The sequence below is a fragment of the Hemitrygon akajei genome, chromosome 14 (assembly GCF_048418815.1).
Source record: "Hemitrygon akajei chromosome 14, sHemAka1.3, whole genome shotgun sequence".
Taxonomy (NCBI): domain Eukaryota; kingdom Metazoa; phylum Chordata; class Chondrichthyes; order Myliobatiformes; family Dasyatidae; genus Hemitrygon; species Hemitrygon akajei.
In genome coordinates, this window is record NC_133137.1 from 67,816,553 (window position 1) to 67,829,363 (window position 12,811).

At 40.7% G+C, this 12,811-nt stretch overlaps 1 protein-coding gene across 1 annotated transcript in view; it reads left to right on the forward strand.

The window, feature by feature from the left end:
- Positions 1 to 1,471: 1,471 nt before the first annotated feature.
- Positions 1,472 to 12,811, forward strand: part of ccdc87 (coiled-coil domain containing 87) — a 74,943-nt gene continuing 63,603 nt past the window's right edge. The window contains exons 1-2 of the mRNA XM_073066283.1: positions 1,472 to 1,633; positions 12,085 to 12,280. Of these exons, the coding sequence (XP_072922384.1) occupies positions 12,097 to 12,280 (184 nt within the window). The 5' untranslated portion in view covers positions 1,472 to 1,633; positions 12,085 to 12,096. The remainder of the gene's footprint in view (positions 1,634 to 12,084; positions 12,281 to 12,811) is intronic.

The following is a 12,811-nucleotide window of genomic DNA, read 5'->3' on the forward strand; positions in this document are numbered from 1 at the left end:
AAGCACTAAACACAGTAGAGTAAATTTGAAGAGGTGCAGATAAATTTCCTGCCTCACTTGGAAGGGGGTTCCTGGGTGGTGGTGAGGGAGGAGCTGAAGGAATAGGAGTTATACCTCAAACATGAGGAAATCTGCAGATGCTGGAAATTCAAACAACACACACAAAATGCTGGTGGAACGCAGCAGGCCAGGCAGCATCTATAGCGAGAAGCGCTGTCGACGTTTCGGGCCAAGACCCTTCGTCAGGACTAACTGAAAGGAAAGAGGTTAAGAGATTTGAAAATAGGAGGGGAAGAGGGAAATGAGAAATGATAGAAGACCGGAGGGGGTGGGATGAAGCTAAGAGCTGGAAAGGTGATTGGCAAAAGTGAAACGGAGCTGGAGGAGGGAAAGGATCATGGGATGGGAGTTTTACCTCCCATGATTCCGGGGAGATAAATAGACCAAAGAGACAGGGTTGTGTGTGGGAGGGAAAGATGAAGAAGTGAAAGGTAGTGGGATCACATTGGAACTAGGGGACACAGAGCATAAAACATTGAACAGGCCAACGCAGGAATAGGCTTGTGTCAACCATGACACCAAATGAAACCTCCCACCAGCCTGCATGTGAACCATTCTCCTCAATTCCATGTTTATTGATGTGTTTGTCTACCCTCTTAAATACCATTGCACTTGGAAGTGTTCAAGGCACCTTCTGATCTCTGTGTTAATGAAAATACTTGCACAGCACATTTCCCTTGAACTTAACCCTTCTCAGATGAAAGCTATGCCGATTATAGGGAGACAAATTTAAATGAGATCTAAGGGTTATGTTTTCACCCGGGGAGTGATTATTTGGAACAAGCTACCAGAGGAGCTGGTAGAAGCAGATATAATTAGAACGTTTAAAGGTTTTTGGACGGGTACTTGGACAGGAGTTATATAGGCAAATCCCCTGTACAGTGGATGCAATGGATTGCAGAAGCGTTGATAAACTCCAACCTTAACAATGACTAAAAGGACGATGGAGACGGGAGGTCATCGATATCCTATGCTCCACTGGGAGTTTAGGGCCTAGGTTAGCAAGTACTTGGACAGGAAAGGAGTACAGTACAGGGATACCAGCCTACTAAGGCAGCATTTGCTAAAATAGGCGTCAGGCATGGGGGAGGTGAGCCGAAAGAGCTCTTTCACGATTCTATTATTAGACGCTCCAGAATCCGGTTCCGTCACGGAAGGTGGGACGGTGGGGAGTTATCCTTTAGGGGAAAGCGATGACTGTGGGGAATGCTGACAGTGAGCGGCTCTCCGGCTGCGCCTGGGGTTATCACTGCTGCCGGCGAGGCTGGCCGGACGGCTCCATCGCCGAATTCCGTGTACCGCCGTCTCCTAGCAACCCGGCCAGCCGGCTCATTGGGATCCTTCCGCCAGACCGCGGACAATTTGGTGCGGAGGAAGATGAGCCCAGCGATCGGCGTGAGAAGGTGGAAAAAAAAGTGCGCTGATGGAAATGAGGACGAGCCAGGGACGTGGCTGAACTCGGTGTAGTTTGTGTATTTTCCCCAACGACCTGATTCGGATTTGTTCGGTGCCTGGACAACTAAACTGGAAGCTTAACCGCTCTCTTGCCTTACTTGTGCGGGAGATTAGGAAGGTTTGTTATGTTGGTATAAACGCCAGCAATTCTTGTTTAATTACCACAGGTCGGTTTTTATTGTAGAGCTGATGGTTTCACTTTTCAGTCAGTATCGATAATGAAGCCTTTAAGCATTATTCACGTCGCTGCACTCTAAAGTGTTATAAGGGACTGCAGATGCTGGAATTTGGAGCCAAGTTAAAAAAAAAACTTCTGGTAGAACTACTTAAGTCAAGCAACATCTGCCAAGGCAATAGGGTGGTGGAGATTCTGTGCCAGCACTGAGAGCGTGGAGGGATGATGGTCGGTAAAAAAAAAGTGAAAGAGGTTGGTCGGAAATCACGTATATGCCTTTATTCCTTCTACCGAAGTGCATGACTGAACACTACCCCTACACTAGATTTCATCTGCCACTTCATTGCCCATTCTCCCAATCTAAGTCCTTCTGCAGACTCCCTGCATCCTCAATACTACCTGCCCCTCCAGCTATCTGTATTGTCTGCAAACTTGGCCACAAAGTCTTCTATTCTGTCATCCGAATCGATGCCATGTAATGTAAAAGGAAATAGTCCCAATACCTACCCAGGTGGAACAGCATTCGTCTCCAGCAGCCAAACAGAATAGGCCCCTTTTATACTGACACTTTGCCTCCTACCAGTCAGCCAGTCTACTATCCATGCTAGTATCTCTCCTGTAATGCCATGTACTCTTGTTAAGCAGCCTCGTGCAGCATCTTGTCAAAGGCCTTTTGAAAATCCAAGTAAACAGTATTCACTGAGTATCCTGCTTGTTATTTCCCCAAAAAATTACAACAGATTTGTCAGACAAGATTTCCCTTTAAGAAAAATATGCGGACTTTGGTCTATTTTAATATGAATCTCCAAGCATCCTGAAAACCATCCCTTAATAATAGACTCCAACATCTTCCCAATCACATAAGTCAGGCTAACTGGCCTATAATTTCCTTTGTTCTGTCTCCATTCCTTCTTAAAGAGTGGAGTGACATTTGCAATTTTCCAGTCCTCTGCAAGCATTCGAGAATTGAGTGATTCTTGAAAGATAATTACGAATGCCTTCACAATCTCTTCAGCAACCTCTTTCAGAATCCTGAGATGTAGTCCAACTCATCCAGGTGACTTATCTACCTTCAGACCTTTCCAATTCTCAAGCACCTTCTCCTTAGTCATTGCAACTACACTCACACACAAAGAGCTGATTGCGGACTTCAGCAAGGGTAAGTCGAGGGAACGCAAACCAATCCTCGTTGAGGGATAAGAAGTGGAGAGAGCAATTTCAGCTTCCTGGGTGTCAGTATCTCTGAGGATTTAACCTGGTCTCAACATATCAATGGAGGTATGAGGAAGGCAAGACAGTGACTATACTTCATTAAGAGTTTATGGAGATTTGGTTTGTCACCAAAAACACTTGAAAACTTCTAAAACTTCTACAGATGTCCCGTGGAGAGCATTCTTGCCATCTGTTATGTGGGGGGAGGGCTACTGCACAGGATCAAAATAAATAGCAGAAAGTTGTAAAATTAGTCAGCTCCATCATGGGTACTAGCCTCTGTTGTATCCAAGACATCTTCAAGGAGTGTTGCCCTATGAAGGTGGCGTCCATTATTAAGGACCCCCATCAGCTTAGACATACCCTCTTCTCAATGTTACCATCAGGAAGGAGGTACAGAAGCCTAAAGAGGTACACTCAGTGATTCAGGAACAGCTTCTTCCCCTTTGTCATCTGTCTTCAATGGATATTGAACTCATGAGCACTACATAAGTTTTTTTTTGAAATTCCGTTTTTGAAGAACTATTTTTAATTTATTTAATAAATATGTATATACTGGAGTATTGTGTGCAGTTTTGGTCTCCAAATTTGAGGAAGGACATTCTTGCTATTGAGGGAGTGCAGCGTAGGTTCACAAGGTTAATTCCCGAAATGGCGGGACTGTCATATGTTGAAAGGTTGGAGCGACTGGGCTTGTATACACTGGAATTTAGAAAGATGAGAGGGGATCTGATTGAAACATGTAAGATTATTAAGGGATTGGACACGCTGGAGGCAGGAAGCATGTTCCTACTGATGGGTGAGTCCAGAACTAGAGGCCACAGTTTAAGAATAAGGGGTAGGCCATTTAGAACAGAGATGCAGAAAATGTTTTCCACCCAGAGAGTGGTGGATATGTGGGATGCTTTACCCCACGAGGCAGTGGAGGCCAAGTCTCTGGATGCTTTCAAGAGAGATTTAGATAGAGCTCTTATAGATAGCTGGGTCAAGGGATATGGGGAGAGGGCAGGAACGGGGTACTGATTGTGTATGATCAGCCATGATCATAGTGAATGGCAGTGCTGGCTAGAAGGGCTGAATGGCCTACTCCTGCACCTACTGTCTATTGTACTTACTGTAATTCATTTATTTTTTCTATATTTAGCATGTATTGCATTGTACTGCTGCCACTAAGTTAACAAATTTTTATGATATATGATGATATTAAATCTGATTCTGATTTTTTCTCCCCCAACACACTTTAATTTCTTGCACACTGCTACTGTCTTTCACAGTGAAGACTGATGCAAAATACTTAGTAAGCTCATCCACCATTTCTTTGTTCCCAATTACTACCTCTCCAGTGTCATTTTCCAGTAGTCTGATATCCTCTCTCTTACTATATATCTGAAAAAACTTTTGGTATCCCCTTTGATATTTTTGGCTGGCTTACCTTCATATTTCGTATTTTCTCTCCTTGTGTTTTTTTTTAGCTTACTTCTGATTTTTAAAAGCTTTGCAACTCTCAAGCTTCCCACTAATTTTTGCAATACACTCACACCCCACAAAAAGCTACCCCACATAACACTGATTTGTTGCAATGTGGTTATTCAATTCATTATTGAAATTTTTAAAGGTGACAAAAAATCATTCTAAACAATATGTAAAACTTCTCAAGAGTGGCCGCCATTACAGTAAACATTCAATCAGCCAATGAGAGTGCTTTACATGCACTCCGAGCCACTCACAGCCAATCACATTAGTGCATGCCCTGCCTCCCCAGAGTGTATCTTCCTCCTTCACCAACTTATTCCATTTTTCACTCATAATGTCTGGAAAATGGCCTTCAACTTCCAGTGAGAGTAATATGTCTAAGATGCCCAGGAAAAGCATTGCAACTGTGACACTGCAAGTAATATCCTGTGAGGATATTAATGATGGCGATGTTGAAGAGTTACTGCATTCTCATGGTGAGAGCCTTAGTAATAAAGAACTTTGAGAATTGGCAGAGCAAAGCATCCTGGGTGAATCTGAGGACATGGATGGAGAACAGGAAACACTAGCAAGAAACCTCACCACAAAATTCCTCAGTGCTAGCATCACCATGATCAAACAAATCATGGATCAGTTTATTGATAATGATCCTGACTGGGAGTAAAGCAATAAGACAGAGAGGAGTTCTTGACATGATTTCCTGCTGCTGAGAACTGCTTCATTAGAGGAGACTTAAGAAAAGGCAGTCAAGTCTCGACGTCTACTTGAAGAAGAAGCCAAAGTTAGAGAAGGACCCACTGCCTGGTCTCTAAGATTTAACCATCACCCGCTTCCCTCCCCTGCTGCTGCCATGTGTTGCTGCTCCACTGATGTACAGGTTAGGCCTATTTGCGTGTTTTTTACTCCACAAGTGACTGTGTATACAGCTCTGCCTTTAATACCATCATTCCAAATAAACTGCTTCCTAAGCTCCGGAACCTGGGTCTTAGCACTCAGCTGGATCTTCAACTTCCTCACAGACAGGACCCAGGCTGTAAAAATAGGGGACAGCCTCTCCTCTACAATCACTCTGAGCACCAGTGCCCCACTAGGCTGTGTACTCAGCCTCCTGCTGTACTCAATGTACACCCATGATTGTGTAGCCAAGTTTCCATCAAACTCAATATATAAGTTTGCTGATGACACCACAATTGTAGGCCATATCTTGGGTAATGATGAGTCTGAGTACAGAGAGGAAATTAAGAACCTGGTGGCATGGTGCGAAGACAATAACCTATCCCTCAACATCAGCAAGAAGAAGGAATTGGTTGTTGACTTCAGAAGGAGTAGTGGACCGCACGACCCCATCTACATCAGTGGTGCGCAGGTGGAACAGGTCAAAAGCTTTAAGTTCCTTGGTGTGAATATCACAAATGACCTGACTTGGTCTAACCAAGCAGAGTCCACTGCCAAGAAGGTCCACCAGCACCTTTACTTCCTGAGAAAGCTGAAGAAATTTGGCCTGTCCCCTAAAACACTCACTAATTTTTATAGGTGCACCATAGAAAGCATTCTTCTAGGGTGCATCACAACCTGGTATGGAAGTCGTCCTGTCCAAGACCGGAAGAAGCTGTAGAAGATCGTGAACATAGCCTAGCACATCACACAAACCAATCTTCCATCCTTGGACTCACTTTACACCACACGCTGTCAGAGCAGTGCTGCCAGGATAATCAAGGACACGACCCACCCAGCCAACACACTTTTTGTCCCTCTTCCCTCCTGGAGAACATTCAGGAGCTTGAAGATTCATATGGCCAGATTTGGGAACAGCTTCTTTCCAGCTGTGATAAGACTGCTGAACAGATCCTGACCTGGATCTGGGCTGTACCTTCCAAATATCCGGACCTGACTTGCACTACCTTACTTTCCCTTTTCTATTTTCTAATTATGATTTATAATTTAAATTTTTATATTTACTTTGATTTGTACTTCAGGGAGCGCGAAGTGCAGAATCAAATATCGCTGTGATGATTGTATGCTCTAGTATCAATTGTTGGTGACAATAAAAGTAAAGTAAGTAAAGTAAATAATATATCATATTACTTACATAATGAGGAACGCATTCTCAACGTCAAGCGCGGTCTGAGTGTACTATATGCCCTCTCTTTTGTTTTTCTGCTGACTTTGACTTCCCTTGTTAGCCATGGTCTCTTTAGAATGTTTCTTCATCTTTGGGATGTATCTATCCTGCACCTTCTGAGTTGCCTCCAGAATCTCTAGCCATTGCTGTTGTGCTGTCCTCTCTGCTAGTGTCCCTTCCAATCAATTTTGACCATCTCTTCTCTCATACCTCTGTAATTCCCTTTACTCTACTGTAACACCCATAGATCTGACTTTATCTTCTCCCTCTAGGAAGATGGAGAAGAAATGTGAAAATAGAAACAAGAATGGTCAAGCAAGAAAGATAAAACCAAGTTGTAGAAGTTTCTAGAGCGGCAAAAGCTAAATTAATATTCGTTACAGAGTGATACATTAAAATTATAATGAGAAAATGCATAGAAGTTAATACTTTAAGACACAAAAACCTGCTGAAACTGGAAAACAGGCCCAGAGTAAATAAAGAGCTAAAATAAATTAGCATTAGTAATTTAGGAAGATACAAGGTGAATTCTGTCATATTATGATCACTCTCTCCTAAGTGTTCCTTTACCTTAAGTTTATCAATCAAATCTGATTCATTACACAACACCCAATCCAGAATTGCCTTTCGCCTAGTAGGCTCAACCACAAGTTGCTCTAAAAAGACATCTCAAAGGCATTTTACAAATTTCCCCTCTTGGGATCCAGCAGTAACCTGATTTCCCCAATCTACCTGCATATTGAAAGCCCCATGACTACATTGCCCTTATTACATGCCTTTCTATTTCTTATTGAAATTTATATACCACATCCAGGCTACTGTTCAGAATTCCCGTATGTAACTCCCATCAGGGCAACTCACATCAGGGTTGTACTTTTTATTAGTAAATATTTCAGTTGGATCATGGTGTGAGAGCCTGCTGAGGGACATGTTGAAGTTGATGCAGTAATTTATAGAATAGGAAGGTTACAATTTTGCTGAAGTTAAAGTAAGAGTAGAAATGGGTGGATTTAAAAAGCAAACACGAGGAAATCTGCAGATGCTGCAAATTCAAGCAACACACACAAAATGCTGGTGGAACACATCAGGCCAGACAGCATCTATAGGGAGAAGCACTGTTGACGTTTCGGGCCGAGACTCTTCGAGCATCCCTATAGATGCTGCCTGGCCTGCTGCGTTTCACCAGCATTTTGTGTGTGTTGTTTGTAGAAATGGGTGGTATGGAATTGAGGTGATTAGAGCATGATATAAAGTCAAACTCTAGAAAAAAATTAAGGTCGTACATTGTTTTCATTTAATCTGAAAAAACAATAGAGAGAAAATGAAGCTGCCCTCCTTACCTCTCTCTCTTTATTCCATATTCTACCTTCCTCTCCTATCCAAGGTGGAGATGATCAGCAACTTTAAATCCATTGGCGTCATCATTTCAGAGGATCTGTCCTGGGCATAGCACATAATTGCAATTATGAAGAAAGCTCTGCAGTGCTTCTACTTCCATAGAAGTTTGCCAAGAGTTGGCGTGACTTGTAAAACTTTGACAACCTTCTATAGATGTGTGATGGAGAGTATATTGACTGCTGCATCACTGCCCAGTATGGAAACACCAATGTTCTTAAATGGAAAACCCTACAAAAAGAAGTGAATACAGCCCAGTCCATCATGGGTAGCACCCTCCTCTCCGTTGAGCACAGCTACACAAAATGTTATAGCAGGAAAACAGCATCCATCCTCTGGGGCTCCCACCACCCAGGTAATGCTCTCTTCTTGCTGCTGCCATTAGGAAGGTTTTGAAGCATCACACCACCAGCTACAGGAATAATTATTACCCCTCAACCATCGGGTTCTTGAACAGGATAACTTCAACTCAACTTCATTTACCCCATCTCTGAACTGTTCCCACAACCTATGGGCTTACTTTCAAGGATTCTTCATCTCGTGCCCCGGTGTTATTTATTTATTTATTTATTCCCCCCCCCCCCCCCCCTTTATTTTTGTATTTGCACAGTTTATTGTCGTTTGTATACTGATTGTCCACTCCATTGGTCCGGTCTTTCATTGATTCTATTATGGTTACTGGATTTATTGAGAATGCCTGCAAGAAAATGAATTTCAGGATTATGTATGGTGACATAAATGTACTTTGATAATAAATTTACTTTGAACTTTGAAGCAAACAAACATCTCTCACAATGAACTGAAAGCTGGATGTAATTGTGATATTCAGCAGGCTGGTTGCAGAAATCTAAGAAAAGGCACTGCATTAAATGTTTAAAGATTTAAAATGTTTTAAAGATCAAGTGTTTGCTGATCATGAAACTGAGAGAAATTCATCGATGAGTTTGCAAAGATCGTAGCTGGTCTAGCACCAGAACAAGTATACAATGCTGATTGATTGTTTTTGTTTAAACCTTACATTAAACCTAAAGAAAGTAAAATACAAATACAGTGTTCTGTAATCTTTTAATCAAAGCTTGACGTCGTAGGTGGGACTGAAAGCTTGCTGTTGTTTAGGCATTGGATGCTTCTGCTGTGCTGCTTTTGTTACCCTGTACACTTTATATTTTCATTATATTAATGGTATGTAATAATTTTCACTGTTAAGTACAATGTGTGACGAACAAGTGTAAGACAAAAACTGCTTACCAATAGCACATAAGTTCTGAGTCAGAACTGATGGCAATTGCAAGCTATCTCATTATATATTTAAAAATCTGAATCTGAAACACTTCCAGCCTCAAACATGTTGGGTAAGGGGTACTCAACCTGTGCAGGTTCACAGGTGTCATCTATCCCTTTTAAAGGGAAAAATATCCAATCAGATAAGTGTCCAGCAATGGCTATCAAGCAAAGATATAAATCAAAGGAAAATATGTAAAATATTGCCATAAATGGAGTAAATACAAGGATTGGGAAAGAATTTGCATTTAGCAAAGAAAGATAAAACATTGATAAGAAATGTGAAAATAGAAACAAGAATGGTCAAGCAAGAAAGATAAAACTAAGTTGTAGAAGTTTCTAGAGTGGCAAAAGCTAAATTAATATTCGTTACAGAGTGATACATTTAAATTATAATGAGAAAATGCATAGAAGTTAATACTTTAAGACACAAAAACCTGCTGAAACTGGAAAACAGGCCCAGAGTAAATAAAGAGCTACAATAAATTAGCATTAGTAAAATTTATTTTGGAGCAAATATGTGAATGAAAGGTGATAAATATCCTCCTGATTCAGTGAGGATAACTCACTGCTATGAACTGATTCTATGATATACAGACTCAATTTCAAGGACTCTTTACACCACATATTCTCAGTTTTATCTTTAATTAGCAGTTTGACTTCTTTTGCACATTGGTTGTTTGTCAGTCTTTGACTATGTGCTGTAATTTTGCAAAATTTTATTGATTTTTCCCCCCCTCTAAATGTCTGCAAGAAAATGAATCTCAATGTAGTCTATGGTAACTTACAACTTTGAATGTTTGAAAAACTGATGACCTGCAGCCTTGGGTTTTGAAGGAGATGAATGTAGTTAATCATTTTCTAAAGTTCTTTAGATTCCAGAACAGTTCCTACATGTTGGAAGATAACAAATGTAACTACAGAACTACAGACCACTTAACCTGATAGCAGTTGAAAGGAAAATGCTGAAATCTATAATATGGAAGTGGCAAATGGATGTTTATGATTGGGTGAATATTTAGGTAAAGAAAATGTTTTGAGAAATCTATTAGCTCTTTGGGGCTGTAACTAGCAGAGCAGATAGATACAGGCAGACCAATGAGAGTATTTGGACTCTCAGATGGCCTTATATATCATGCCATACAAGAAGTTATTAAATAGCATTACAGCAAAAGGTATTGGGGTAATCGGGCAACATGGTTTGAGGATTGTTTAATGGACAAAAAGCAAAGGAGGGAGTACCACAGGAATTAGTGCGGGAGCTCCAGTATTTACAGTTGATGTCGACTTGGATGAAGGCAGTAAATGTATTTGATATCTAAGTTTGCTGATGATGCAACATGAGATGCGCCTATGAGAGTATTTAATGTGGCTTTATAGAACATCGCCAAATTAAATGAATGAGCAAGGACTTGACAGATATAATACTAAGTGGTAACAATTTACACATTTCATAGGAAAAATACAAAGACCCTTTTTTTAAGTGATGGAATTTGCAGTGTTGATATTCAGAGGAATCTGGTTAACATGCATCAAGAAGGGAGAATATATTGGCTTTATTACAAGAGGGTTTGAGAATAGGAGTTGCCACAGTGTGGAAGGGCACACTTTTAGCCCTTAACCGTGCCACACCCAGACTCTCCTCACGACGCTCATGTACCGGGCATCTCGTACGCGTCTATTCCGGGGACCTCACACACATAAAATTGATGCACCATCAATAACTCACGCTGAGACTTAGGAAGCTAGATATTGGCTTTTATTGACTGGAAGAATAAACAACACTACATCCTGGGGAAAATCAGGGAGAGCAGCAGCCCACAGTCGCCTTTATACAGGGGTCTGTGGGAGGAGCCACAGGAGCAGTCAGCAGGGTCTGTGGGAGGAGCCACAGGAGCAGTCAGACAGGTATATCTAGTTCACCACAGGAGTAGAAGTGTATAAATAATCGATTACAAGCTGAGCAGTTTTTTCACTGATTTTTGACATTTCTACCTCAGTAGTTGTGAAGTCTAGTTGCTGAAGATTGTTCAACACAGCAAAGGTGTTTTTCGTGTTCATGGAATTGAGGGATCTTGAGGGTACTTCAGGAAAATGATTAATTAAAAACACTGAATGGTTTACACCTATTTTAAATGCAAAGTCTTTGGAAAGATTTGCATGAAATTGGATAGGACAGTATTCTTCAGGAAAGTGACGTAGGTAATGTTGGTAGTTGAAAGTTAAACTAAAATTAGAATACCTTCAGGACCTAACGCCTTATCAGGGTTCATCCTGTTGAAAGATGGTCTGACATTGGCCTTGGAGTCAGAGATCACAGGGTCACCAGATATTGCAAGGATTCGCACAGGGGTAGCTTTATTCTTCCTTTTAAAGCATGCATAAAAAGTGCTTTTTTTTTGTTTTGCTTATTTTGCAGAGCTTCAAGACTTTCCAGAGTAAATGATTTCCTAAATGCTTGTTCCTGCTATTTGAATAAGCACATCTAATGATTTTAATCAGCATATGGTTTGAAGGGTTATTGATACGTTTATTTTCTGTCGTCGTTAAAGTGGGGAAACCAAGCTGGGGGTGGGGAGATGGACTTGAAGAAGAACGACTTAACTAGCAATTCAATTATCTTGCCTTGATGCACCTTAGTTTCGATGAAGGGTCTTGACCCGAAATGTCGACTGTCCATTTCTCTTCAAAGGTGCTACCTGATCCGCTGAGTTTGTCCAGCTTTTTTATGTGCTGCTCCAGATTTCCAGCATCTGTAGTCTCTTGTAATGCCCATTAGTGCACCTTGAAGCTTTGGCTGTTTTTTTGATGATGCAAACTTATTTTAACAAATAGCAATTTAAAACAAATTTTAAGTTGTAGAATCAATGCTATATGTAATATGCACTTTGGTTGTGTTTCCCTTCTGCAGTGATTTTCTACAATGATGACTAAAGGTCTTAACGTAGCAGTTGTGGAAAATAAAAGCAGTGGACTGCCAAATAGAAATGGTTTATATTCTCCGATGCGAAGTGCTGCAGTAGCTAAGGACTTGCATCAGCGGTACAAAGATCTACTTGAACCTCTCAGTCTGTTCACATCCAAGCCTAAAGATGCCAACTTACCAGGTACCTCTAGGGAATATACTGTGCTCCATGCATATTGGGGTTTTTCAGGTACCTGGTTGAAATAAATCCAAATTATTTCTATAACATATACTATTTTAAAATGTGTTTTGGAAGTACAGTGGATTCTGGTTAATTAGGATACATTGGGACGAGTACATTTCGGCCTAATTAAGTGGCTGCCCCAATTAGCCATTTCATGGAAATAGTTAAAAAAATGTAAAAAAGACAATACCATCGTAACTGAGTAACAAATTATGTATTTAAATAAAATACCAAATAAATTAGAATACTCCTACTACTACAGTACTATAAAACTGTATATTAGTTTCTAATAGTTATTGAGAGAAGAATTCTTCTTTACCATGTTCCTTTGATTGACTGTAAATGAACAAAGTCAAATCAGACACTAGTGTAAATAATAGACTGCATTCATGCAATGCTTTCATTAATTGCATGTTCCAAGTCTTCATTTTCATTGTAACATTCAAGATGATTGTACATACATTCATTCCTAACTTGTTGAGGTAATGA